This window comes from Rasamsonia emersonii (assembly GCF_000968595.1).
Source record: "Rasamsonia emersonii CBS 393.64 chromosome Unknown ctg1118621760306, whole genome shotgun sequence".
NCBI classification, from domain to species: domain Eukaryota; kingdom Fungi; phylum Ascomycota; class Eurotiomycetes; order Eurotiales; family Trichocomaceae; genus Rasamsonia; species Rasamsonia emersonii.
Genome location: NW_013563091.1, coordinates 15,757 through 42,206, shown reverse-complemented (window position 1 = coordinate 42,206; position 26,450 = coordinate 15,757). Strand labels below are relative to the sequence as shown.

Genomic DNA, 26,450 nt, shown 5'->3' with positions numbered 1-26,450 from the left:
TATCTGACGCATAGCGATTCGGCCAAAGACAAGGCACAACAAGCAAGCTCAAAGGTAGGTTGTTTGCAGGACTAAATACCAGAATCTGATAACATTAACTGCTAAAAATTGAACCTCCATGCCGTACTTGCTGCAATATAAGAAGATAAGGTAGTGAAGGAGTGGTATTGTTACAGGAGGATATGTCTGCTACTCCCTAGTAAATAAGATGCTATGAGTGCTGCTTATGCAACTACTTTTAAAGCCTTAACTCAAAGGAGCATGACAATGTTCGAAACGCATTCAAGACTGCCTATGAGTTATGTGTTGTTGATTTCAAACCCAATAGACCAAGCGATAATTTTCAAAAAAAAAACAATTTTGATATCAAGCTCTTCAAGACGAGTAGATTGATCTGTTTCGGAAATGGGTAATGATGGTGATGCGCTTTGAACTTGCCCTAAAGATTATGATTTGATGTCAGCCCGGTCTGTCTCTGAACGACGCACATACATACACACGGATTTCAGATATGCTACCTAATATCAATTTGAGTCCCTATCGCAAGAATCTCATCTGGAATAATGCTAGCTCCAAGCTGTAAGTTCTGGACACGTTCTCTATACCGATGCATATTCTATAGAACTTTAGATAGTTGATACGAACTACGAAAGAATATTATAATAATACTTCCTGGTTAACTAATAATATTCTTCTCTGTGGCTTTATCTATCATCTGTGTACTGTACAGGCCATATAAGGGACTTCGTTTATTACTCTCTCATCTTTTCTTTTCCTTTTTTTTTTCTCCCCTTTGAGCTAGTAATAATACTCCGTAGAATTTACAGAGTACAGCGAAACAGAGTTGTATGGGTGTTACCGTGTTTCTGCATATATCCCTCTTGCCATTCTCATATTCGAAGGATAAAGAAATTTAGTGAGGCTACAAGAGAGATTTGGGTCATTTAATATTCAAAACTATGCTAGTGAGTGAGTCGATTCGGTGCAATTTCCCTGCATGATAGCTGATGAGGCTAAGAGTAGGAAGAACAGAAGGCAAAAAAAGATAAAAAAAAAGAAAAGAAAAGAAAAGAAAACAGAATCATTCTTATGCCAAGTTACCAAATTCAAAAGAAGGGACCTTCCTGCGCTGTCTCTCAGGTGGGTGGTCATACCTCACCACCACTATTTGCAAGCAGTAGCTCAACTACTGCCTCGTGTCTAAATAATTTTGCCCATGAAAGTGGTGTCCGATAATAGTCATCTGTAGACTCTGGATTAACACCATCTGTTGCAAGCAGCAGATTGACCACTGCCTTATGGCCATATTCTGCTGCATATGATAGTGGTGTCCGGCCATTATTATCTTTAGAGTCTGGGTCAGACTTAACACTATCTGTTGCAAGTAGCAGCTTGACCACTGCCTCGTGGCCATTTTTGGCTGCTAATGACAATGGTGTCTGGCCGAGTATGTCTTCAAGATCTGGACTATATCCTTTCTTTATCAGTTCCCTTATTATGTTGTCTAGTCCAAAGTATGCTGCAAGGTGGATTCCTGTCATTTTTGTTTGCTCTAAGTAATCGTAGAAGAGATCGTTTTTCAAGGCTATTCCGGCCTGGACACAGACAGACACCTTGGCTTCACTTTCAAGAAAGTTCAAGATGAGTGATTCCTCCATGGAAGCTGCAGAAGCATGATGTCCCCAGTTTTATGCAGCATATTCATAAAGTGGATTTTCCTTGAGCCGTATGTTAAATTTTTCAGGTATTGAACATAACCCGGCTGCAAACCTATTGAATGATAAATAGGTAACACATGTGACTGCAATCTTCCTCTCAGCATTGGGGAGCTGAGATTTCAAGAATTCCTGTGTGGTGTAATGGACTAAGCGTATGGGATTGCTATGTTTGTCCACTATTACCAGTCCAGCGCATATAGAGCCGAGAGTCTCAACATCTGGAATGAAGTCGTTGAAGTCGTCGTCCATCTCTACCATACCCCAGTCGACAGCAAGTGCATGCGCTACCGCGTCAGGAGAAAGAGCAGTCCTGGCATATGTAAGCCAAGAGAGGAGACGCTTAGCAAGCGTCCGATTAGCCTCTTCTTGTGCTTCTATCCGGTCCATTGCCTTTTTATAGGTCTCTCCCAAGCGTTGCTGTCCTTGAGGGAGGTTTTGCAGCACTCGTTTGATATGTCCCACTGTAAGCTGGCTCCTGAGAGAGTCCATATGAAGCCGTGCAAGAAGGAACCTAAGACGTATGTTAATTTGGTTGAGTACACAATAACCCCATAAATAGAAGGATCAACTTACATTCCATCAGCAGCTTTCATTATTTTCTTCCTGATTGTATCCTGGACTTCAGGTTTCTTTACTCCATTCAGGGGTAGAAGCTTAGGGATTTGTCCATTGATATAGCTCAGAATATCATCATCTTGAGCTCGGATTTCTTTTGAAGTGCATCTTTCAAATTTCGACATGATTTGGGGAATGGGGCGTGATGTGAGAAATAGATTTATATTCTGAGCTTGTTCTTGAAAGCGAAACAGTTCAGATATCAGTTCATCTGTCCCTTGATTATTTGTGTTGTGGTATTCATCCAAAGCATCAATGATGGCGAATACTCTGGAATATTTTCGAGCTGTGGAATGCAGTGTCTTGGTAATCTCATCCAGTTGAGGGCGGTTTCCCCTGGTCTGATGACGTTCGTAAAGGCTCTTGATATCTGGAGAGATTGTTGGCTGACCCTGAGCCAGCTTCTTCAAAAGGCTTAAAAGGATATCCTCAAGCTTCTGCTCCTTCCGTGGTTGGTAGTTGCAATATATGTACTCGATGGAGACATCGTTGTTTGGAAATTTGGTGGTGAGGTGGTCCACAACAATCGATGACATGATTGTCTTTCCTGCTCCAGGGATACCAGGGCAGAATAGTGTCTGTTTCTCCTTACTAACCCACTGCTGAAATTCACCCGAGCCTAACATCCATTGTCCTGTGTTGCTCTGTCTTTGGCTGAGGAAATCACTTTGCTGTGAGGTATAACTGATAGGAGTAAGCCAGTTAAGGATCTCTTGTTTCGTTTAATCTTCTCGTTGTTGATTCAGCTGATCTACGCCTTCCTTTATTGCAAGTGACGCATGACTGTTCTGATTAGTGCCATTCTTGATTATAAATAGAAATAGAGGTTGGATAGTTACCTAGTGATCCTTCCAAATAAAAAAACATGCTCAATGATGCAATATTCATTAAAATCTGCTGTCGGAAATCGTTGATTTCTGCCTGATCCCAATTAAGCCTCTGAAATAGCCGTCGAAACTTCTTTCGCATTTTAGAACCTCCGTGGCAACTTTCATGGTCTAGTTCCTGATATTTATCCAGAAAGGCCTCGAGCCTCTTGAGATCATCGCAGCAATGCTGGCTAATGCCAGTTAGCTCTTTCTTCTGCTGGTCACTTAAGTCCTTTTTCAGACTGAAACTTTTTTATTTCTTGGAGTGTATCTGATAGTGTCTCGAAACTATTAAAATAATCAGCATTTTCTTTTTCCAGTGGCAAGAGAGGTTTACTCTTTAGAGATCTCCTGAAATCGGGCAGGCGCATTAACAGACCGCTTCCGGATCTTACCTGCAAGTTCGAGGACTGCCAAGAAGTCCCCTATGCTGAAGCCCAAGCTCATCTTATATGAATCACAGCGCTCTTGCTTCTCGTAAAGGCAAGGAAAAGACGAAGTTGTCCTGTTGTAAGTTGCAGTCTTGCCTGAGCGTTGCGAGGCTGAGAGCGGGGTAGAAGATGCCTCGACAACTCAGCTGAGGCGCACCTGCAGACGCTGCGCCTCAACCATCCTGCCATCAAATCCATTGCGAGAGCTCAACTCGTGACTACAGACCAGTGACCTGCTGCGTCCTGTTTCCCTTTCGGGTAGGTGCGCCGCTTCACGTTTCGGTTTGTTCAATTCAATGGTTAGAAAGCTCTCAACAATTGAAAAAAAATTGCAAGTCGTTTCCGAAGAGCACTACAGAAACATTGGCTATTGTAGTACCTCAATTCTCAACAGGGTCCCTCCTAATCAAATACTCGCTAATACCGATAACAACCGAGCTTGCAGTTGATTTCGCCCACAAATAAATCCCCGAGGCAAGGGGGACCCATTGACCCTCGAAACTACGGCAGCGAAGGAGGGCGCCATCGACTTCAGGTAATGCAGCATGCACAGGAATTCGACAACCAGATAGATCCACCAAACTGCGCCGCTGAGTCCGATCATCATCATCATCATCATCATCATCATCAAGAAACGTAACGTATATATATGGGCCGCCATCAGATTCTTCTGCCCACGCTCTTAACTTTGAGCGTTCGTGGCCACATTCGCGACAACACATTATATTATTGACGGATTGGCATCCGCTAGGAAGTTGGGAGCCTGTTCCATGCTCTGTACATACAGCCGTTGCAGAATGGGGTGTTGTAATAGTTGACTGCCACCTGCGTGTTTGTTCATGGAACGAAGAATGTCAGAGTGATTGATTCTAGTATCTTTCTATGTTTTTGTGTATATATATCTAGGCTACTTACTGTATATGAAGTGGCCGGGAAGGGTTCCAATATACTCCGTAATTAAGGAGGCTTATTGAGTCAGGTGCCGTTCATCGCTATAAGTACATTACCTCTCGTTTCTTTGAAACGATCGAGAGCTGTTACTTCGAGATTACACGAGGCGAAGGTCATTATTCATCGGCATCGCTGCAACGGAGGCCAGCACGAAGAGATACCGTATTCAATAGCTGCCAGGTAAAAAACTCGAAACAGACATATATTGTTTAGTAATGTGAGACTTTAATGACAAAAAGAGACCAAGGACAATGATAGCAATCAAAATAAAACCCGTAAACGGGCCAGGTATTAAAAGTCACAATGAGACAGCGGAAAAATGGGAAGCAAATAAAATTGCCACCATCGCCGAATACGACGCCAACTGCCAGAACAGAGATAGTAAGGGAATAACCATCATCCTCTTTCCAGGCCATCCAGACACCAGTCATCGGACCCATTCCACTCACTGTACCATAATGACGGTTGGGAATCACACATGGAACACCAGCAGTCGCCGACTCCAGAGAAAACAGAGATCAAAAAGCCCACACCCACGTCGGCTACCGTCATCTCGCGCTTCTCGATGGACAACTGCTATTAGCAAGAACGTGAGCCATCTAGCCCTCCCATACCAGAGAAAAGCTGGATCGATCATTGATTGAATCAATTTTCGAACCATCTTCACCTGGTCTGGGGGCACCGAAATCTCACTAGGAATTAGGGGAGAGTTAAACAGCGTAAAAGGAAAGGAACACGATAATGAAATGATGCAAAGTTGCCCATGTACATAACACACAGTATGCAAAAAAAAATGCTGGTATGTCATCACTCTCTCAGGGAAACATGAGAGATCGGCGTATTTCTTTTTTTTTGTATTTTTTTTTTCGTTTATCATTCCTCATATTCTTCCTGGCCCCATTCTGCGATATCGGCGGAGGAAAATAATGGATGCTCGTGCGTACCAGAAAGCCGGCTTCTTTTTTTTTCTTCAGTCACAGACCTTCCATCATTCTCAAACAGTGAAGTCATCATCCAATAAAATTCGTCTGTTGGGCTGCCCCAAAAGAATATCTAAAAAAAAAACTCGGATAGATAGGGCTCAAATTTTTTTTTCTTTCGGATTCTCTTTGAGTCATTTCGTCATCCCTCATCGAATCGTAAAGCCGCAAACAGTCCCAATGGGACAGGGACTCATGAAATACAAACTTCGTGATCATCTCTTTATTTTGGTCGGACATGCTGCAATGCGTGACAAGGAAATGCTATCCGTCTATTCAACGATTATCTCGACTCCCGAGTTTGTACGAAGCTCATCGCTGCCACGCGACTGGTGTCCATTCTGGCGTCGAAAGCCAGATCCACGTTCTGGGGCTGGGCCTCGTGGCTGTCTCACAGGCAGACGCTCCTGGGACTGGTTGTCGAACCCGACACCGATCGTACGGTTGCTTCCGATAGGCCCGGCCGTGGTGGATGGAGTCTGGTTATTATCCTGTTGTTCCCAAGAAAACATTCCTCGCAGCCTTCTGGGGCTACCAGAGGTCGGGCCGCCGATGCCAGTTCCAAGAGACAGTCCACCCAAGCTGTTCACCAGCAGATTTTCATCCCGCTGCATGCCCAAAGAAGATCCAGACGGCGTCGGGGTCAAAGTGGGTGTGTTCGAAGCTCCACTGGTGGCACCATCATACTGCTGCTGAAGACGCGTTCCGTTGGACTGCAAAGTGGCAGGGAAGCTCGCCGAGGAGAGAACAGGAGACGGAGTGTAGGACCGCAGGTCCGCAAAAGACTTGGCAGCCCGCAAGTTCTGGGAGTTTCCGAAGCCACCAGGCGAGTCCAGGACTCCGAGAAAGTTGGAATTCTGACCACGCAAAGTCCCGAATGCACCGGGTCCATCACTCCGGGATTCGCCGAAATCAATCGTGGCCGCCCGATTCAGACTGCGACGGGAAGCGTCCGATGCATGGATCGTTGTTGGCTGGATCGAGGATGTAGGGGGACTGACATTGGAACTGGTGGAACCGGGAGCAGTCCTGAACACATGCACCTGGCGCTGATCACCAGTGCCGCGAGAGGCATGCCCCAAGCCCATGTTGTGAGCCAAAGTGTGTACCGTGCGACGTTGAAGCGGGGTCAAGGTCGATGGGAAGATCAAGGCTTCACGACTGGGGTCTTCCTTGAAAAGAAGGAGTTGAGAATAGAACTGCAAGGTCTGACTGTCGTTCAGGTCCACCTCTGAAAAGGGCAACATGTTAACTTTGTCACAGACGGCCGGGGCGACAAGATCTTAAAACTTACCTAACTTTGAGTTGCGGTTGGAAACAGGGGACGGAGAAGTCGTGGGCATGTGTGAAGTGAGCGAGGACATGGAGCTCTGCGACTGCAGTTGCGATGCAGCCATGGGCCGGTGCTGTTCTTCGAGCTGTCCACGTCGCTCTCGTTTCTCTCTCTCGATGCGCTCACGTTCCTGAAGCGGCAGCATCTTTTTGTATTCAACCCTCAGTTTACGTCCCTGGAGCTCAAAGTGATTCAAACACTCGATCACCGTAGCAGTCTCTTCAGGCGTGGTGAAGTTTGCAAAGGCAAGACCACGGAAGACACCATTGTCGAAATGGTAATTGAACGCGTAAGGCAGTGGTAGGTTCATCTCCGTCATCAGCTGTACCAGCTGCTCCTTCTTCACGGCAAAAGGAATGTTCTTGATGACGATGGCGGTCGGAATCAGCTCGTCCTCTCCCTCCTGGTTTGCCGGGGGAGGATTCTGAACCTGAGAACCGGGAAGCTGGCTCTGGTTCTGATTCTGGCCCTGGCTTTGGCCCTGGCCCAGGCCACCTGAAAAAGGGCTGGGGATGCCGGGTTGCTGATCCAGCCACGTCTACCAATGATGTCAGTGACAAGATCATAGGGACATACTTCACGTTATGTATTGCATAAATGGAAGACGCACCGTTGGGAGCCCCGCTCTGCCTCGAGTCGCAGGCTTCATCCTGCCAGTGGCAGAGTTAATTCCTCCCAGAGTATGAGCACCACTGAACCCATTGGGGTTCCAGGTTTGCGAGCCGGACATTTCGTAACTGTAGGTGGAACCTTGCAAAGGATTCAGCCGGTCGAGTCGACTGGTATCGTACCGAGCCAGTGGATCTTCGTAAGGGTTGCTGGAAGGCATCGGGCCGTACGCGTCAAACTGGCGAGAGGACTGGCGGTGTAGAGACTGTTGCTGACGCTGGGATCCGGGAGACCGCGACGATGGGTTGTCGTGATACATGTCTTGCGTCAGGAGATAACTGTTGCAATTGTCGTCTGGGAAGGGGAGCGGGTTGTCGAATCGAAGGAGTGATGGGAGCTAGCAGGTCATAGGAGCAACCGGATCACAACACTCGAATCAGTCAACCCAAGGAATGATGCTAGGTACCAGACAATCCCGAAGAGTGAATATACAACCACCGGAAATTTTGGTGCTGGCCCACGAGCGGTCACTCGACAAGCGAGCACGAGGCTGTTCTCCCGAAATGGGGCGAAAGGGAAAACAGACGGAGACACGATTTGTTGTTGTCCCAATCGTGACTGCGAGGTAAACTTTTTTTTTACCCCTCTCTGGATTCCCGTTTCCAGCCCAAGGACGTAGAGTAGGAGGACTGGGGTCACGTTTTGCAGCGTGATGCGGATCGGGGAGAACAGCCACAGCCAAAGAGAGAAAACAGCGGCAGATAGCACGTCAATGGAGATCCGACTGCAGTGCAGCTGCGATGGCGTCGTGAAGGAGATCGAGTCCTTGAGTGGTGGGAGCAAAGACACCGACGACGACGATTGCACGCGAAAAGCACACCACGCGGCCGTTGTTTCCCTTTTTTCCTGCCTGCGCGCTGCCCGAAGTGAACCCACCAAAACACAGAATAGGGCAGGGAATAGGATGAGGAAAGCAGTCTCGAGCGAGGAGACTGGGAAGAAGAAACACGGCGAATAAAAGATGGAGAAATAAGGATGGGAGAGGGGAGAGGGAAGACGAGAGCAGGGTGTGGGAGAAGGGGAGGTGTGCGAGGGAGAGAGCAGCAACCGGTTCGGGCGGCGTTGGAGATGGACGGATTGGCGGCCTTGGGGCCTTGGTCACTTGCTGGCCTGGGAGGAAAGGAGTGCTGGGAGTGGGGGGGGAGGTGATAGACGCACTACTCCTACGGTCGTTAGGAGGCCGGAGTCGGCGGAGGCAGGCTGCTGCAGCGTCTTGGAGGGAAAAAGCCTCTCGTTGGGCAGGCGGCCAAGCGCAGGAGAGCTGTGGCTGAGGCGGCTAGTCGGAAAGCGCAGTTAACTCGCAGCCCCCTGTGCCCCCGTCTCCCCGGGGCCATGGGCCGCCCCGTGCTGGCGGTGCCCGCGGACCGTCGCGGATGACATTGACGCCCCCAGACCTCGACGATCGCGAGGCACATGCCAGCTGCATCCAGCCAGCCCTCCACCAGAATCCGTCTTGCTCTCCAGCTGCGAGTACTTCAATTCTGCACGACAGTCGTTCCTGCTGGTGCTCCTGTCTCGACTCGAATTGCTGCGCGAGACTGGGCGGCACCGCCCTGCCGGCCACGTCGGGAATACGAGTCCTCCGTACGCGTCTCAACGGCGAGCTATCGGCGCGGTGGGCCAGATACTACGACGACGGGGTCCTACGGCCTCCTGACGATTCCTTCAACGGCCAGCGTCTAGTATGGCTTCTAGAAGAATTGTGGACACTCGCGTCGAACTATTTGTTTTTTATTGACTAGCATACCGTTGCCCCGTCCGAGTTATCTACCCGTCAGGGGGCGTTCTGCCGGAATTCAAAACGTGCAAACGGAAACAAGAGTTGCCGTATGTGCATCGATCCTGTCTGTCGATGAGTTCCACTCGATCAGAGGCAATCATGCACTCCTGTCAGCACGACCAGCAGGTGATCGATAGTCGCCTCCATACCCTCTCCATACCCCTGGATCATGCCTCTTGTGCTTCAGGGTGCAATACCAGACTGTCCAAGAAAGGGGGAAGCCGGGTATCTCCTTTCTCCGTCGGGGAAGTCGTACGGATCATCCATAAGTCATCAAAAAAAAAGGAGACAACATTCAAGTAACTTCGCTTACTAAATCACAGAGTATAATTAAAAAGGATAATGGAGGAAAAGAGTCTCGTCTCCCTTTCCCGTTTCCGTGTTAGCTGGCAGAATAACTGCCTCGCAGTTCCCAAGCACCAGGCGCGCGAAAGCCAACTAGCCAATAGTCCGAGTTTGTTGTGATGATCGGGGTTGCGCCGCTGATCCACCTAGATTATTAGTTCGACTTGGTCCTCTTTCTGGAGCTCCGATGGGGACGATCCAGACATGCCATTTTTACAAAACAGCGGCTCTTGACGCGCAAACCCAGGAAATGGGAATACGAATCTCTGCTGAGCTTTAGCTAGTACGGAGTACGGAGCAGACCCTGAGAATTTCGGGGGAAGGGCCCATTCGGGCCGAGAACCGCAACCATGTTTACATGCAGACTGGCATCTCATTGATTGATAGCCAGGAGTATTGCTTCATTCCCGTCGAGCTTAATTTCCAGTTGGGTTAACTCGCTGCGCTGCGACGTTGAGGGAGCGCCCCTCCGAATTCAAGCGCCTGCACTTGGCAACAAAAAGGGTCGCCTGATGACCCTCCATCAGTGTCATCTGAGATAGCTTTGCCGGGAAACTCGCCGCTGGTCCGGGTCACAGGGGTTAGGGGCCGCACAATTACTCCATCTCGTGATTATGAATCGGGATCAGACTCTTACGTACGGAGTACTCTGTCAGATGCATTTGTACGATTCGACCAAATCAAGTTCAGCTGGTAGTGGACGATCCCGGATTGGCACCTGACCCTCGCATATACAAGCCTAGATGGGATTACACCAGAAATCGATTGCAGCCACGACTCCTATTCTAACGGGACAAATGCAGGAGCGCTGGTATGACATCAGCTTAGATGTCTGTACGGAGGGAACCTTGCCTCCACCGGTCTATGCGCGAATCCTCTTAGATTGTGGGTATAATTAGAAACCATGGATGTTACTCTGTACGGAGTACTCCGTAGTGCTGCTATTTGCTTTGTACGAAGTATCTACGGAGTGCATATCCCAGTCATGTCCCCATCGTCTATTTTTACTGCGTGCGCATTTTCTCTTCCTCAGGTCATCAGCTCTCAGCATATTTTTCCCTTGCTCTTAGCATATCTTCCAACATCACCATTTTTAATTTCGTTCTGATCTTCTCCTTGCCCTCAGCATCTCCTTTAGAACTCCCATTTCCAATTTCATCTTTTCCAATTCATCTTCATGATCACCCACTGGCGGCGGCTCTAGTAGTACCGCATTGTCTCTATCCGTCTGTTTTCCCGTCTTCATCGTCACCCGATTATCCAGTTAGCGTTGTAATATCGCCCTCTTCCAGATTTCTCTTTTCCCTCCGTTGCTTTATCACCACAATGGCTTTTTCCTTGTCGACCAGGATCTTCCATTCATCCGAGTGACATTCCAATAGCGACGATTGGAACCAGCGCTGCAAACCAAGCGATGAGAAAAGGAATGAGAACCGTGATGACGACTTCGATGAAAAAAGCGGACGTTGAGAGGAATCTGTTTCCAGGGGGAATCATCCTAAGCGAGGGTGGAATATCGCAGGAGATCGATCAGATGCGAAATCTCTCAGTGACTGGTAATACTCACGTTGGGATAGGGATGCAGGTTATTAGGACTGAGTCTGCTAAAGAGGAGTAGACTATTCGGATTGTACTGTATGTACAGAGTACACTCATCTGCGTCCTGACGTACGTGCAGTACGTACAGTACGGACGTTGTAGCCTTGTAGGTACACAAGTAACTAGACAAGTATGCTTACTCAGCGCGTATGAAGAGGTCGGGCTCCTTCCTGGAACCTGCATATGGTGGTTGAAAGAACTCGATTGCTATAAAAATAAGTAAGAAATGTGAGGAGAAAAAAGACAGAAGAAGAAAACTTAACTTGTCCCAACCGAAGGCCACAGGTGCCTTTTTTCCGCACGCGTCAGGAGGCCAGATTCTCTCCAGTCGTCCTCTTGATCACGGTACCATTTTTGATGACAGTCGTGAAGTTCTACCGGCATAATGTATGCCCAGAACACCTGAGTACTCGAGTTGTAATGTTTGCTGGAAAGAAAAAGAAGGAATGAGTGGAAAATACTTTTGATTGAAGAATCACACACAGATCTATCTATGCCTTACCGGACAGGTATTTTTTTTCCTCGATGGCTTCGTTCAGGAATCGCACGATGTTCTCACCCCAGAGTGGGATGACCTCAGTGTAGACCAACTCTTGATGGTGTGCTGAGTCGATAATCGCTCTGCGTACGTGGGAATGAAATTCAGACTCGCTACTAAACTCCCTTCCTGAATGTCGGACTTCTGGGGTGTAGGAGTAGCGGGGGCGTGTCATTGTGAGAAGAAAGGAGGTTGGTAGCTTAGAAAAGATTTTTCGAACAAGAAGTTGCAGGGGAAGAGGACGGGTTCTTTTAAGATGGAGAGAGGTGAATTCTCCTGGTATTCAATGTGAGCTCAAGCAAGCGGGTGAATGACTCAAGAGTTGTCAATCAAGTGACTGTCGCAGGTGAAGAGACAATATTATCTTTAGCCTGTTGCAGAGTATAAGGATTAAAATGATATACTAAGCTCCGGGAGATAATATTAATATACACATTTCAACCTGGCTATGCTGGCAAGGTTGCTGTAAATGTTCCGGCATTGGATTCACTTAGGTGTACAACAATTTAGATCGATGCTGCTTACTCGTTTACCTGGAGGTTTGTCAGATTTATTTCACCACTTCAAAAGTTGCTGCCTAGTCAGTCTCCCTCGTGGTGAGCTACCTAAAGAGGGGAGACCACCCAAATGTGGCCAAGAAGAGATACATTGATCTGGCGAATGTCAGAATGGTCAATCAAGGTATGACAAAAACTGTGAGAGACAAAGTTGGTCCTCAAACATAATAAGCAAAAGTGTTAGCGTTCGGCGTCACCCAAGTGTACGGAGTACTCCGTAGTAGTGCATTGGGCATTGGGCATTATTATTCTCGCGCCGGGCTGTGCTCCAAGGTTACATGCCAATCGGTACGATATTTATTGGTGGATGCGTATTGCGACTTGACAGATAGTAGCTTAGATCTTCAGTTGCAACTCGCTAATATTAATTTGCGGAGCGCAGCGTAGCAACATTATACAGTATATGTCAGTCGCATTTTGGACTCCCTTGCCACCACGTGATTTCTTTTTTTTCTGGAGACAATATGGCATCCATTTTCAGTGGCGATTTCTCAGGTGGATAGGTATCTACATATATATGTAGATTAGGTAGATAATATAATTGCTGTAAGCAAGAACAGGGCGTGGCGGGCTTATTATGGCCTTATGGGACTTATTATTATTATGTTATGTGCATGCCACAAGCACTCACTTGTTCCAGCGCTTTGTAGATTGATTGACCCAGTCAGTCGGTGGCAACGGCTGTTTGTGGAGATTATTATCCGTTGACAAACTCGCAGTTTATTATTTATGTCTGTCTATTGGAGTGCCGAACGGAGTATTCCGACACAGCCTCCTTTCCCTACATCCTTTGCAGGATTTGATTCGTGAAAAGAAAAAAAAATAATTAATCCTCCGAATGGAGTAGAGAAGACAGATGGAATCGGTGGATCTCAGATCGCAAAGGGTATAAACGGAGCATGTGGCAAAGAGAAAAAGAAAAGCCCAGCAAATTACATAGCTACATTCTAAACAGAGTTGACTGCAGTCATCTTGTTTTGGTGCAGTGCAGGGCAGAAAACAAGTCTGCCCTCTAAATTAGCTCCCCTGTAGTATCCAGAAATGCGTACAGAGTTAAACTTCGGTATTTGGGCTCTATCAAATCAGATGTGTTATGTGTTATGCACAGTTTAACTGCGCTGCAAAGCCGGAACACCTCATTTGGTAAGAAGAACTAGGAGTTTCGACGGACTTCGGCTTTACAGTAATCTTTTCTTTAATATGCTCGTATTCCCCTTGCATATATAATATATAGGAAGATGTCTCGCAGATGCCAATACGAGTTAGTAATGATCACATATCAAGATGCAACCTATTGGCTCTTGTAAACTACACATTTGTGTGTTTGAATTCTTGCGTAGATTGTAGACATGTTGTTGGGTGTATGCATGAGCCCAGATCTTCTATATATAGCCATAGAATGGATGTGACGCAATAGTCAACTAAACCACATCTCTCCGGTATTACTGATTTAGATTATTACTCGATGCGCATCAACCACCATAACGGTCCCGTCAGTGATATGCATGCAGATCAACTCGTGTTGATTTGATAACCAAAGTCACTACTACTAGACCAGACAAGAAAAAAAAAAGCACTCATATGGCGAAGGCGACCAATCTGGCCAGGATGTCTGTGTCTTGGGAAACAGTTGCCCTCGCACCAACAGGCTTGGTGACGCAGCAGCACTTGCCCGTCACCATGCTCCCGGTGTTGATCTACGGCACTGCCTGGAAAAAGGACCGGACTACCGACCTCGTCTACAAGGCTCTCCGCGCAGGATTTCGCGCCGTCGATACGGCTGCGCAGCCAAAGCATTATCGAGAGGATCTTGTTGGGGAGGGCATCCGACGCGCGATTCGCGAGGGAATCGTGAGGCGGGAGGACCTCTATGTAAGTGTTTCTAGAAATTGATTCAAAGGAATTCTACAAGTGTATTATGAACAGTTATTTTTTTTCCCCCGTTATTCTGAAAATCTGATAAAGAAAATAGAAAATCTAATACGAATGCTAATGTTTCTATTTCCTGTTCTAGATCCAAACCAAATTCACTTCCGTCCAAGGACAAGACCCAAACAACATGCCCTACAATCCCCAGTCCTCGATCACAGAGCAGGTGCACGCTTCCATCAAATCATCCCTTCACAATCTCCGCACAGACGAGAAAGAGGACGAGGGGACCAACGAGACGGGCTACATCGACACGCTAGTCCTCCACTCTCCCCTGCCCACGATCGACCAGACCCTCGAGGCCTGGTCCGCCATTGAGAGCTACGTGCCGCACCGCATCCGCAACCTGGGCATCTCCAACTGCCCCTTCCCCGTGCTGGAAGCACTCTACATGTCCCCGGAGGTCAAGGTCAAGCCGGCCGTGGTTCAGAACCGCTTCTACACCAGTACGCGGTACGATGGGCCCGTCCGGGCCTTCTGCCGCAAACACGGCCTCATCTACCAGAGCTTCTGGACCCTGACGGCGAACCCGAACTTGCTGTCCAGCAGTCCTGTGGGCGCGCTGGCCCACGAGACCGGGATCAGTCGGCCTGCGGCCCTGTACAGTCTCGTCCTGGGCCTGGGCAACACAGCCGTCCTGGACGGCACGACGAATGAATCTCACATGGTGGCCGATCTGGAGGCACTAAAGACGATGAAGAAATTCACGGAGGAGCAGCCGGAGCGGTGGCAGAGCTTGGTAGGCGACTTTAAGCGGCTGATCTATGAGGTTGATTGATACAGAATGCATAGTAATGCACGCACTAGCTAGGCCAATGCCAATCTGTACTGTAGACGGCAGCAGCAGGATTCCATGTTTTCTAACGGATTCCAAGCGCGGCGGCTCGCTGGTCAGTCACGTGACGCCAAGCGTGCTGAGTCAGCGGGCACGGGCCAGTGTTGACCTCATCGAGCCAAGCTTTTGCAGGCCGTCTGGGGATTCCTGTTGTCATCCGCCCGCGCCTGCACGTCGTGCAAGTAGAAAAAGAGCAAAACGACCGGACCTCTGTTCCGCTGTCCTGGACGCTGTCAAAGCCTGCCGGCAACGCTGTCTCTCGCTTCCATGTCCTGAATCCTACTATCTTCCCGACTCACCCAAGGCTGCTCATCTCTCGTCTTCCGTTTTTGGTGCTGTTTTCGCAGCATATCGCCTCCGACGCCCATCCCAGCGGGCCAGGCTTGACTTGACCCTCCCGGAGTCAATTGGCCATTGCTCTGGCAAAAGGCCTTTTCCATCGTCAGTCTCCTCGAGAACGAGCCTTCTATCTCACGTCCTTTCCGACCCCTCCCGCTCTCCTGCCGCACGCCTTTGTCCGGCTTGGTTATCTCTCCGCCCGCCCCTCTTCTGTGGTCAAGCCCGCTCCGCTGGCATCAACAACGTGACTCCTCCCCATCCTGACTGCGGGATTCTCCTCATTCCTGGCCTTCTTCTCCTTCGTTTCGTCCTCGACGTGCATCACAGCGCCCTTTCGACAGCAGTCTCGCTATCAGAAACACCCCGCCTCACCCCGCCCTCGTTGTCTCGATCCACGGTCACCCGGCGTCCATTATCACTCGACCTTGCCAATCTCCCTGGATCCTTCTAGTTATCGAGCAGATATCTCGCAGACTACGATCGTTTGAGAGCGACCCTCGTGGGTCCTCTTCCCTTCTCTCCTAGGAAGGGCGCGTCAATCCGGCATCTGAAGCACAGACCAGACTTCTGCGCAAGATGAGTTCGCAAGGCGTTTCCTCTCGCAAAAGACCGGCCCCCGGGACATCACCTGGAGTCCATCAGCAAATAGGGTCTATTCCAAACTACACCAATCCTGGTGCTCAGCTCTCTAACGACCAGTTTCTTCAGTGGGGTCAAGATCCTGCCGCCACCGCCGTGAATCCACCACCGTCGTCGTACCCCGCCGATGTCAACTCTTTCCACCAGCCCCAGTATACTACAACACCAACAACAACAACTACTACTACTGCTACTACTACTACTACAGGCCAAGATGTGTCTGTGGCCGGTGCGTCTCCCAACAACCAAGTCGCTCGCAGGCAACCTATGAATCAGCTTGTTAGCAGAAATCGTGGATACGAGCAGCCGTCCGCCCCGCCCTCCCTCTTGGACCATAACAACAGCGGCGATGGGTGGGGCGAGAGTCTGGCAGAACTGGAACAGCGGGCACTGATTGCCAAGAGAGAAGCCCAAGCGAAGAGAAAGCAGATCCCACCGTTCGTTCAGAAACTGAGCAGGTAGGTTTTGACCCGGATACCTGGATTCAATGGATGTTTGCTGACTGCTTTTTTTTCCCTAGTTTTCTCGATGAGTCCAAGAATACAGACCTGATTCGTTGGTCGGATGATGGAAACTCATTCATCGTGCTGGACGAAGATGAGTTCGCTCGGACACTGATCCCCGAATTATTCAAACATAATAATTATGCGTCGTTTGTGCGTCAGCTTAACATGTATGGTTTCCACAAGAAGGTCGGACTGTCGGACAATTCGATGCGTGCCAGTGAACGGAAGAACAAGAGCCCGAGCGAATACGCGAATCCGTACTTCAAGCGCGGTCATCCTGATTTGCTGTGGCTGATCCAGAAGCCTAAGAACGTTTCTCAAGGCAGCAAAGGCAGTAAGAACAAGGTGAAGACTGAGGATGGCGAAGACAACGAAGGCGACGAGTATGGGGAAGACGGCCACCGAGATGATCGGCGAAATCGTGGACAACTTGCGTTGAGCTCCAACCAGAATTTCCTGCCCAAGGAGCAACTGGCGGGCGTCTATCGGGAGCTCCAGACGATCCGTCAGCAGCAGCAGATCATCTCGCAAACGATCGCGAAGCTGCGGAGGGAGCACGAACAGTTGTACGCCCAGGCCGCTAGCTTCCAAGAACAACACGCCCGCCACGAAAACTCGATCAACGCGATCCTCACGTTCCTGGCCACTGTCTACAATCGTAGCCTCCAAGGTCATGAAGGGCAACAGAACCTCACCAACCCATTCTCGGGAATTATTCAGCAGGACCAAGGCAATGTGGTTGACGTCGACGACTATGCTCTGAGCACCTTGGGGGGTGACAACACGGGCAACCAGAGAGCGTTTAAGAAGCAACCACTGCTGCTGAAGGCTCCTCCCAAGCAACCGGATGCTGCTCAAAGCCGCGCAAGCACGTTGTCACCGTCCGGCAACAGCACTTACGATCGGTCATCACATTCGCGCAAGGGCTCACATGTCCGCCAACCCAGTGTTTCGCAGCCCGGCAGCGTTGAGGAGGTCCACGACACCAGCCCGCAACAGGCCGGGTCACAGCAGCCGGCCTCGACACAGCCGCTTCCTCAACGCGATATCATGTCCGTCATTCAGAACTCCAATGCTCGCAACGGCGTCCCGACCACCACCTTCTCCGAGTTTCCCAACGTCCTCTCTTCCTTGGAGACGTCTGGTGGCAATTCTGCGCTGACTCCCAACCAACGTGCTGACATGCTGCGGCTGATGGCGAACGAGACGAGTGCAACTGATCCCAACGCCATGGCCTCTTCGAATAATGCTCTCGTGACACCGAACCCGCCGCCGATGCCGCAAAACTACGCTGCCCAGCTGGCTAGCACACGCGAGGAAATCGATAACCTCGTCAAGATGCAGGCCGAGCAGGACCGTTCTGTCCAGAACCTGACGAATCTGCTGCAGCCTCTCAGCCCCACGGGAACCATCCCTGGTATTGGAGATTCCTCCAATGTCCCGCCGCCGTCGCTTGACCTGGATCAGATATTCAATAGCAATGACTACTTCACAGATGTTCCGGACATGGACAAGAGTGGTTTCGATTTCGGTGATGGAACAGCGGCGACGGCGACAACGGCAGCAGGTCAGCCGACTGGGACGGCGGCGACAGGAGCGACAGGAGCGCCAGGGGTGACAGGGGCGACGGGAGCGCCTGCAGCGCCGGGAGCGACGACGGATGTGACCAAGGATGTGGGCAACGACCTGTTCGACTTTGATAACCTTGGTGCTGGTGGTGACCCGACAGACCTTTCTTCCGGATACTTTGGTGGATACGACGACTTCACCAAGACCGGAGGATTCAATAATGGCAACACCACGGGCACAGGAACCGGAGTTGATGGCAGCGGACTTGGTGGCGGCAACACTGGCAACAACACCAACACCAACACCACCAACCAGCACGAGCCGGGCCGGATCGTTGAGACATTCACGGACAGTGAAGCAACGAGCCCAGCCAACACTATTGACGAGAATTTTCAACAGATGAACATGCCAGCGACGGGGAACGGCAGCAACGGTGATTCTGCAGGCGCAGGTGCAGCAGCAGGAGGAGCTGGGGCTGGAGCAGGAACAGGAGCAACGGCAACAGCAGCAGCAACAACAACAACAACAACAGCAGCAGCAGCAGCAGCAGGTGCAGGTGCAACAGCAGGCGGAACTACAGGACACAGCCCAAAGCGGCGCAAGAAGACTTGATTGACTGACTGACTGACTGACTGACTGACTGACTGACTGATTTCGAGGTGATGAGTGATGTGACTGAACTAATTTCATCCATGGGTACGAAGTGACGTGACGTGGTACAGAATCTCTTATCTTCTCTTCTCTTCTCTTTAGTTAGGTAGGTACAGGTATAGGTATAGGGTGTTATGGAAGGCATTGTCGTTTTGTCTGTCTGTCTGTTGATTGTTTCTTTTCTTGTCTTTTCTTTTTATTCTTTACTGTTGTTCTTTACGTACTTGACGAGCCAAAGCGCGATCAATCAGTTTGACATCAATCTATCAATCAATTTATCAATCAATCTATTCCTAATCAATCCTCCTTTCGTTCCCTCCCTCAGTGAATCGATCGATCAATCAATCAATCAATCGTGTCAATTGGTTGGTTTGAATTGAATTGAATTGAATTGAATCGATTCGATTTGAGTTGAGTTGATCTGGTAGTGATAATTCCTACTCAGTCAGTTCAGTCCAGTCCAGTCGAGTCAGTGTCAGTCTTTTCATATTATGAAAAGTTCGGTATTGTTTCTCAACACTCCTCCAGTCTAGTCTTTCCTTTCTTTCCTTTTTGTTCTGTTTGTGTGTGCGTGCGTGTGTTTTTTTTGCCCTTGAAAACAAAAAACAAAAACAGAAAAAAAAAGATTTCAAGAGCGAGTTGATGTCAATGTATGTATATATTTTAGGTTATTTTAGGTATGTAGGGAGTAGGTAGGTAGGTAGGGAATGTTATGATGTTCATTCATTCATTCATTCATTTATCCCTTTGGAATCATTCCATTCTATTCCTTCCATTTATTTCCCTTCAACCAACTTCTCGATTTAATCAATCTAATCTCCCTCCCTCTCTCCCTCCTCTCTCTCTCTCTGCACTTTCTCGAATACATAGAGCATAGTAGCATAGCATAGCATAGAAGAGCATAGCATAGAAGAGAAAAATTTATTAACTAATTAAGAAGCAAGAGAACCCAAAAAAAAGAAGAGAGAGAGAGAAATTGAAGAAAGAAAAGTTGCATATGTATACATTCCATTTCTACTAGTAAGTAGGAGGAAGGAAAGATAAAGATAAATAAACATATAAACATATATAAACATACGTTTGTCTTCCTATAATTCTACTTTCCCTCCCTCCTACCTCCTATGTCTCTTCTTTCTTTTCATTTTTTCTTTTAAATTTTTATTTTTCATCGTCTGAATGAATGGAATCAATCCGACTTTACGTATACCTTCTTACTTGTACTTACCTATAGGCTATATATACCTAGCTAGCTAGCTAGCTACAGTGGCTAGCTGCCTGCTACAGTGCTGTCTGAATGTGTGTGCCTGTGCCTACGTACGCGTGGAGTAGATAGATAGGTACTTCTTCTTCTCCCATTGCCTTTTCTTTTCTTTTCTTTTCTTTCTTTTCGTTTCTTTTCTTCTCTTTCTTTCCTTTCTTTTTTTAATTCTAGACATATATCATGCCTATATACGGGATTCGTTAGGATATAGACATAGATAGATCTAGATAGATATGCGTAAAAAGCTTTTATCATATCCAGGTCTATGGATGTCATATCGTATACATGATGTGTACCAAAATGAACGCAACACAACACGCCAGTCGCTGGCTACTCGACTGACCGACCTACCTAACAGACTAATTGACCGATGACTGGCTTGGTGTAGCCTTTACAAAGAAAGCATATATTCATTTCATACCGTATCGTCATTGTCATTACCTCACATCACTGACTCACTCACTCATTCACTCACTCACTGGCTGTATGTATGGTATTTCGTCCAGAGCAAGGAGAGGTATATAATAAATATATGTATGGCATGCATAGGCATAGACAAAAATAATATCCAAACCAAACCAAATCAAACCAAGCCATCCAAACCATCCATCCAAACTCCAAAACTCCAACTCCATGGTAAAGTAAGACTTGTACGTCTCTGTTCTGACGCAGAGTAACGTTCACAAGATGACAGATAAGTGAGAGAGGAGATCTACATTACTACGCAGTCCTTGCCCTTCTCCTTTCGCTGCTGCTGCTGTGAACTCGACGCAACCAATCCCGGCTGTCGTCTCCCTCCGCCACAGTAAGGCGGTTGTTGTTGTGGCCGTGGTGATCGTCCGTATTCTGCACCGGACGTGAGAGAGTAGTTTGTAATATCTTCATACGACGAGCGTCGTCCGCGCTGCGACTGCGCTTCGTACGCCTTGTTGCGCGCAACCTGCTCGTACGAAGGCGGAGGCGCATCGTCGTCGTCGTCTACCACGTCATGCGGATCAACAGGGGTTCCCATGGCCGGGGCAATGTTCCGGACGTTTCGAGGAGGAATCGACGGCCGCTGCAGATTCGGGTCTTGGAGCGAGCCGCGATATCGACCTCTGCCACCCCCGCCGACCGTGCTTGATGACGACCGGTTGTGGGCGGCCGGGCGAGGTGTCGACCCGTAGTAAGGTGTTGACGCGCGCCGGTTTCTCGCATTTTCCCGCTGCGCCTCCTCCTGGAACTGCAATGACAGCGCATAAGCATAATCTGCATCCGTCTGTTCGGTATGTTGGGTAGAGATATTATTTGTGTGGTTGGCAATGGCATTACTCGAGCTCCTCTGACCAGCAGGGTTGGTCGACGCGGCGGGAGCGTGTCCGACGGGCCGAAAGTCGCCCGCGAAGAATCCAGCGTTCGATCCGTTGACGTCGACAAGAGACTCCCACACAATCTCAGCGTGGTCGGCATAGCCAGCGTCGGTGATGAGCGTAAAGAGCTGGTGCGACTGTGGATGTTTGTAGAGAGTGGAGAAATGATCATTCCGGAACAGAATCGAGATCGACCCTGGCGCCAGAGTCTGTGCCAAATGATTGAGTCCAAAAGCGCTCAGCTGCGTGGCGTTCTCGACGTTGACAAAGTACTGGATCGTGTCGATATCGCGGACGAGTTGCTCTTCTTCCGCGCTGAGCGAACCACCGCGGATTACCCGATCCTCCAATTCTTCTTTGCGGAACTGCAGCAGTTGGATGTCTTCGTGATACTGGGCTACACGGCTCAGTGCTGCATGAGCTTCACTAGAAGGCGAGGCAACCCAGCCGTGAACTAGAGGGACTTTGAATGTCCCATAGAGTCGAAGATCGTTGGTTTCTAGGAACGATCCGACGGCGTTCTCAGACTCCTGGAAAACGTCAGCAATTGCCTGACCCAGAGTAAAAGGTAGAAACAATACATACCAGAGTCAGACGGGGATTAACATTCATCCCCGTATGTAGCATCGTGAGAAATCGACTCAGAGCCTCAATGTCAGGAAGCTCCTCGTCAGCATCATGATAAGTGGTCAGTTCATCAAATAAAGCCTGGATGAGCAAACCCAGAGAGATTTGTTCTCTGGTCTGCAAAGCTTTGACAATTGGTGGCTGAGCATCTTTCTCAGAGCGCATGACGAGCCCGTTGACCAGAGCCAGAAGCGGGCATGGTCCGTTCTTGTTCTGAACCAGGACGGGAGACTCGCGCAGTTGCCCCGAATGATCTGTCCAGTTGATATGTCGGATCGCATAGGTCTCTGCCTGTTTCTCCAGCTGCTTTCTCATCTCTGCCTCGGAGAGGGGTGTAGTGGTAGGTGGAGGTTGCCTGGGTTCGGAGGCTTGCTCCGCACTAGAGGGCTGGTTATCACTTCGAGGACATTCCGTGGGAACCGATGTATGTTCGTGCTTTTCGTTCTGGCCGGGTTGTTCCGGAGCTTTCTGCTCTACAGGTTCAGCTTTGTTGCTCGTTGACGGAGGATCGTTGAAATCTAACAGGTCCTGTGAGGAGGCTGGTGTTAGATTCGACGCGGCGCCGTTAGAACCGTTCGCCACATCCCCTGACCCCAGTGAGTTGATCGCCGGTTGCTCCGCAGGTCGTGAAGACTGAAAAGGGTTTCCACTTGTGGCAGTATCAAAACCCTGGACTCCATTTCCCTGGTCATGATCGTTCGACGTCCTTTCTTGAGCCGACTGAGTGGAACCATCCACCCAGTATGTGCTAGAAGTAGCAGTGCCGTCAAACGACGAAGCGGACCACATGGTTGATGCATTGTTACTGCTAACCGGCTGATGTTGGGTAGATGTTTCCGGCGTGTGTGCTGATTGACTATTCTGCTGGGCCCAGGGATCCTCCGGTTGATCCAACAAGGACAGTCGTGCCGTCATTGGAATAAAACCTGAACCTAGGGAAAAGGGTCAGATTACATTTAGGACAAGGACAAAGCAGACTTACTTTGACTGATTCTTTCGCCGAAAGGGTCATCATTTGTGGCCCATGCATTCTGTTCAGGAGCTCCTTGCGGTTGACCGGGGTGACTGCCATTATGCTGATCCCACGGGTTTGTGCTGGGATTTCTGGCTCGGAGGAACGGATTGTTGGATAGCAATCGCTGTTTGCCCGTCTCTGGCTGTGCTTCTGTGCTGGAATCCTTGTTCCCTTGATTCCGCGGAAGCTCCTCCGCCGCCTGCCTTCGCGCCGTCCCCTCCATCAAGATTGGGGGAATACGAGAGATGCCCGCCTTCGACTCCTCCCTAGTGTCTTCCTGTGGTTGACTAACAGGCCCAGTTTGTAAGTTCGGCGGCAGATGATTGGGGTCCGGTCTCTCGACCAATTCTTCCGCCCACGGATTCTGGGGGTCGTTGAAGGAGCTTCCCATCGGCGACTTCTGCTGGGCTTCTTCGAGGGACATAAGGTCGAACGCAGGTGACGTATTCAGGTCGGGTGAATATACTGATACCTGCCTAGGGCTTGTACTCACGGTTCGCGCCCGTCTTGGGCGGACTAGACGGTTGGGTGATGATTGCGACGAGTTGGAGGTTGGGGTCGTTGCGGATCGCGGATGAGGATGATCGGTTCCTCGCGGAGGGACGACAATGCCGGGAGGTGGAGCTTTTCGGAGCACCATCAGCAAACGATGCTCCTGATGAGAGGACAGAGCTTTGTCTCGCTCTCCAGAGGAGCTCCTGATGCGTAGGTCGGTTCTCCGCGCCTCAGGGTAGCTGCCGGGTTGATTGGCGGATGTCCTGTTGAAGCTCCAGTATCAAAAACAGACATGGATCTGCTGTAGAAACCAGACGGCTTAGGAGGTATCGCGATTGGACTTAATCGTTTCTGCCTTGATTGTATTTCTCGCCCTTGACATACGTAATATAGGTACGCAGCTGGGTGGGAGGGCTGAGCTAGGCAGCGGAGCTCAGGCAGCGGCAGGATCGACCATCAAGGTCGCAATTATTGAATATTCCACGCAATGAGAGAGAGATGCAGTGTTATGATCTGGGCGAACATATAGGCTGCCACTTTCTGGAGGCTGGCTTAGGGTCTGGCAGCATTGGCAGAACAAGAATAGGAGCGAACTGTCATTCGCCAGGGCGCATGTCGGGGGTTGAGGCAAGATGTCATAGCGTATTCCTGTTCTTATAGGCGGGGAACGATCGATCGATCTGTACCAGCCAGGCAAGAACATTACGAGAATTACGCCCCCTCCTGTAGCCAGTCGCGGTGAAATCCGTACGGTATGGTAATATTACCGATCGAAGTACGATTACGTCAGGCAGCAGAGGCGGATGGAATAACGATTCCCCGAGCAGGACTGACATGTGACGGGGGCCCGGAAGAAAGTTCTTCCTGCGCCGGCGTATTCTCGAGAGCTCCGCATGGCCCGTGCGTTCGGTGGGATGAAGAAATTAAGAACGCGAATTCAAGATTGATATCCTTGGGCCGTGTATACTGTATGAGCAGCTGGGACTAAATATGCATTAATTCGGAGTGAGAATTATTCTCAATATGCATTCGTTCGTCCGCCCCCACGAGTACGTCGTGTTGCGACTGCCGTCCGACACATCCAAGGTCATCAAACTCGTGCCCAATACGTATGTCTCCGGGGCCTTTGCGCTCTGTGTGTCTTCCTTTCCTTTGGCTTTAAATCTGGCTTTACGGCGCATTTGCTTACAGGTCTACCTAGGAATGTCTCGCTCGGGAAGTATGGCAACTTCCCTTCCAACCAAATTATCGGACGTCCTTTTTACTTGACGTACGAGATTCTCGACCACCCGGATGAGGATGGCCATGTCTTGCGTGTTGTTCCCGCCACAGAGCTTCATGCGGAGGCCCTCATCAGTGAGGGCTCCGGAGAGGCGGACGGCGAGATGGAGGATTTCGACATGAACGGCGATGGCGACGTGCCGATGCGCACAAATCGGGACACCATCGATGACAGTTCGAGTCAAAAGTTAACATTGGCGGAGATCGAGGAGCTGAAGAAGCAGGCGACATGCGCAGGGAAGGAAATCATTGCACGACTGCTGCAGTCGCATACGGCGATCGACCAGAAGACGGCCTTTTCGCTCGCCAAATACAAACTGAGGAAGCAGAAGAAATTTCTGCGGAGATTCACTGTCCTCCCCATGGACGTCAGCATCCTCACGCAGTATCTGCTCGAAGAGAAAGACGCGCCTAAGATCATGGAGCTGAGAGACGAATTGATTGCTCTCATGGGGTGTTGGGGTAATGTGCACCATGGGGGAAATACCCTGCTGGAAGAAACAGTCACATCGAAGCCGAACGGACGATATCTCGTCGTGGATGACACGGGCGGTCTAGTAGTTGCGGCGATGGCAGAGAGAATGGGTATCCTTTACCCTCACGAAGACGACGAGGACGATGATGACACTCAGACGAATGATCCCGGGGATGCGGATGAGGCAGAACAACCCAAGGATGGGAGAACCTCTCACCCGCAGCGTAGGGCACGGAAACAGCCCATGTCTGCCAAGGGGAACACCCTTACTCTTATCCACGCTCACTCGCAACCGAACCTGTCCCTTCTTAAATACTTCTCGTACGACCAGGGCAATCCCGACGAGTCCCATCCGCTCTACACGCACCTAAAGACGTTATCGTGGTTGCACCTTGTGGACCCCAACGCGGATCCCATCTACGCAAACGAACCTGAAAAGGTGGACGAAGCGACCCTTCAGTCATGGAAGCCCAGCAAGCGCGGGATATATTACCGCAAGCGAAACCGATGGGTTCGAGTACGAAGCGTGGTGGATGAAACACGGGCCGGAGGCTTTGATGGACTGATAGTCGCCAGCCTGATGGAACCGGCCTCAATCCTGCAACATGTCGTGCCGCTGCTCGCCGGGTCGGCACCGGTTGTGGTGTACTCGCCTACGATCGAGCCTCTTGTCCACTTGGCAGATCTCTACTCGACCGCTCGACGGGTCGCCTTTATCAACCGGAAGCGAGAACTCGAGGAGAAACGAGAGCAGCAGCTGAAGGAGCGGCAAGGGCAAGACACTTCCAACGATAACAACCCTCCTTCTCCTGATCTTCCCCCCATCGACCTATCCTCCGAATTCCCCGTCGATCCGACCCTCCTCGTCGGCCCGACATTGCAGACCTCGCGCGTGCGTCCCTGGCAGGTCCTTCCCGGACGCACGCATCCGTTGATGATGGGCCGTGGCGGCGCGGAGGGATACATCTTCCATGCTACCCGAGTCATCCCCACGCAGGAGCGCATCTCCGCCCGGGGCAACGTGAGTCGGAAGAAGCGGAAAGTTGCTGAAACTACACCTAGTACACCGGGCGATTAGAAAATATAGACAAAAA

The 26,450-nt window shown here is 49.8% G+C and overlaps 8 protein-coding genes across 8 annotated transcripts; 3 read left to right on the top strand and 5 right to left on the bottom strand.

Annotated features, from left to right (window-relative positions):
• Window positions 1-962: 962 nt before the first annotated feature.
• Window positions 963-2,869, bottom strand: T310_5620 (uncharacterized protein; the record flags this gene model as incomplete). The annotated part of the gene is made up of 4 exons (XM_013471523.1): window positions 963-1,004; window positions 1,155-1,663; window positions 1,796-2,229; window positions 2,292-2,869. The coding sequence occupies 4 exons, from the start codon at window positions 2,867-2,869 to the stop codon at window positions 963-965; spliced, it is 1,563 nt and encodes a 520-aa protein (XP_013326977.1).
• A 1,144-nt stretch (window positions 2,870-4,013) lies between these two features.
• T310_5619 (uncharacterized protein) lies at window positions 4,014-4,701 on the bottom strand (the record flags this gene model as incomplete). Its single annotated transcript, XM_013471522.1, has 3 exons — window positions 4,014-4,380; window positions 4,419-4,513; window positions 4,636-4,701. 3 exons carry the CDS (start codon window positions 4,699-4,701, stop codon window positions 4,014-4,016), a joined length of 528 nt encoding a protein of 175 aa, XP_013326976.1.
• A 1,135-nt stretch (window positions 4,702-5,836) lies between these two features.
• On the bottom strand, window positions 5,837-7,825 carry T310_5618 (R3H domain protein; the record flags this gene model as incomplete). Its single annotated transcript, XM_013471521.1, has 3 exons — window positions 5,837-6,795; window positions 6,859-7,435; window positions 7,508-7,825. 3 exons carry the CDS (start codon window positions 7,823-7,825, stop codon window positions 5,837-5,839), a joined length of 1,854 nt encoding a protein of 617 aa, XP_013326975.1.
• Window positions 7,826-10,784: 2,959 nt separating this feature from the next.
• T310_5617 (uncharacterized protein) lies at window positions 10,785-12,003 on the bottom strand (the record flags this gene model as incomplete). The annotated part of the gene is made up of 4 exons (XM_013471520.1): window positions 10,785-10,919; window positions 11,259-11,295; window positions 11,431-11,497; window positions 11,793-12,003. The coding sequence occupies 4 exons, from the start codon at window positions 12,001-12,003 to the stop codon at window positions 10,785-10,787; spliced, it is 450 nt and encodes a 149-aa protein (XP_013326974.1).
• Window positions 12,004-13,966: 1,963 nt separating this feature from the next.
• T310_5616 (uncharacterized protein) lies at window positions 13,967-15,092 on the top strand (the record flags this gene model as incomplete). The annotated part of the gene is made up of 2 exons (XM_013471519.1): window positions 13,967-14,257; window positions 14,400-15,092. 2 exons carry the CDS (start codon window positions 13,967-13,969, stop codon window positions 15,090-15,092), a joined length of 984 nt encoding a protein of 327 aa, XP_013326973.1.
• A 972-nt stretch (window positions 15,093-16,064) lies between these two features.
• On the top strand, window positions 16,065-18,814 carry T310_5615 (Heat shock transcription factor; the record flags this gene model as incomplete). The annotated part of the gene is made up of 2 exons (XM_013471518.1): window positions 16,065-16,585; window positions 16,648-18,814. 2 exons carry the CDS (start codon window positions 16,065-16,067, stop codon window positions 18,812-18,814), a joined length of 2,688 nt encoding a protein of 895 aa, XP_013326972.1.
• Window positions 18,815-19,965: 1,151 nt separating this feature from the next.
• On the bottom strand, window positions 19,966-23,745 carry T310_5614 (DUF455 domain protein; the record flags this gene model as incomplete). The annotated part of the gene is made up of 7 exons (XM_013471517.1): window positions 19,966-20,000; window positions 20,079-20,085; window positions 20,172-20,377; window positions 20,466-20,503; window positions 20,831-21,993; window positions 22,049-23,022; window positions 23,073-23,745. The coding sequence occupies 7 exons, from the start codon at window positions 23,743-23,745 to the stop codon at window positions 19,966-19,968; spliced, it is 3,096 nt and encodes a 1,031-aa protein (XP_013326971.1).
• An 878-nt stretch (window positions 23,746-24,623) lies between these two features.
• Window positions 24,624-26,434, top strand: T310_5613 (Eukaryotic translation initiation factor 3, gamma subunit; the record flags this gene model as incomplete). The annotated part of the gene is made up of 2 exons (XM_013471516.1): window positions 24,624-24,735; window positions 24,792-26,434. 2 exons carry the CDS (start codon window positions 24,624-24,626, stop codon window positions 26,432-26,434), a joined length of 1,755 nt encoding a protein of 584 aa, XP_013326970.1.
• Between the last annotated feature and the right edge of the window lie 16 nt (window positions 26,435-26,450).